General features: G+C 44.5%; 1 protein-coding gene across 1 annotated transcript in view; it reads right to left on the minus strand.

Annotated features, from left to right (window-relative positions):
* dennd6a (DENN/MADD domain containing 6A) overlaps positions 1 to 1,206 on the minus strand; it is a 36,517-nt gene that overhangs the window by 27,907 nt on the left and 7,404 nt on the right. Inside the window, exon 3 of the mRNA XM_015400665.1 lies at positions 282 to 360. Coding sequence (XP_015256151.1) covers positions 282 to 360 — 79 coding nt within the window. The remainder of the gene's footprint in view (positions 1 to 281; positions 361 to 1,206) is intronic.

The raw sequence follows: 1,206 nt of genomic DNA on the forward strand, positions 1-1,206 counted from the left end.
TCATGTTTTGGGTGTACTATTCCTTTAATCTAAAAAAAGTTCCAATGTTGTGAGGACCGCGGCAACGAGCGGACCTCCGAGGCTGAACGCATTTTATTTGTGTTTATCTGTGTTATTCATTATTAACCCACTAAATGAAAAAAGTAAGAATTTATTATTAGAGACTATTAATAACAGGAGGCGAAAAGCAGCTACAGACGAGCTGAGCATGCGGTGATGTCATCAGTGCGCTCCCGTTCTCCCCGAGTCCAGACTTTCCTGTGTTCTTCTGAAGAACATACTTGGGGACACGAGTCCGCACTCGCGTTCTTGTGCATTGAGAAACGACCGCAGCCTAATCAAGGACAGTTGGACATACAGCTAATTGGACACATAAAGCGGAGACACGTTACTCCCCTACTGTCCAAGATTAAACCGCCGTCACTACAGCTCTGACCACTGGAACCATAAAACCAATGAAACTGAACCGATGAAATTGAGACACTGAAACTTATGAAAATTAAATCTTTAGGAAAGTCTGGATTTTTTTCTTAAGCACTTCTCGGTAGGGCTGCATGATTTTAGCCCAAAATCTTTAAAAAAAGTGTCTTTTTCTTAAACATTTACTTGATCCGGTTCCGTCTGCTGCTTCGATATAATCTGACTCTGTTCGGATCTGATCCTTGGCTTCTCCTCCAGGTTCTTCCCAAAAACAGGAAGAGGAAATGGGGAAAACGGTCATCAAAGGCCTTTCAACCTCACAGTAACCCCCATGGGAGGATGGAGGAGAAGATAATTTGAAGCTCTGATAGTGGGAGTGAACACGAACTGGGCTGGAGCCCACAGCAGATATAAACAGGAGAAAAGCCGGGACACCATGACATCATTCTGCCAGGTTGCTTTCAAGAGCATCCATGGTGAGGAGCTGAATCACATTCATGAAGTGATTCAACAAGGTTTGAACCGCTGTGATCACAGTGGAAACAACCATCAATGAAGCGAAGGACTAAGAAGTTCCTTTGAGATGAATAAAGGCCAATTTATGCTTTTGACGCATAGCCTCTGCAACCGTCAAATCTGTCACTGTGCGCGGCCGCACAACAGTTGTTGCGCACCGCAAAAAATAACCAACTACGCGTCGAAAGTGTGCAGATAAAAAGCAGCTGTGATTGGTCCTTGTATTTCAGGCTGTCTGTGTGGCCGTCATTCTCAATAAGGTGCCAGGGC

The sequence above is a fragment of the Cyprinodon variegatus genome, unplaced genomic scaffold, assembly GCF_000732505.1.
Source record: "Cyprinodon variegatus isolate N-32 unplaced genomic scaffold, C_variegatus-1.0 Scaffold1131, whole genome shotgun sequence".
Lineage (NCBI taxonomy): Eukaryota > Metazoa > Chordata > Actinopteri > Cyprinodontiformes > Cyprinodontidae > Cyprinodon > Cyprinodon variegatus.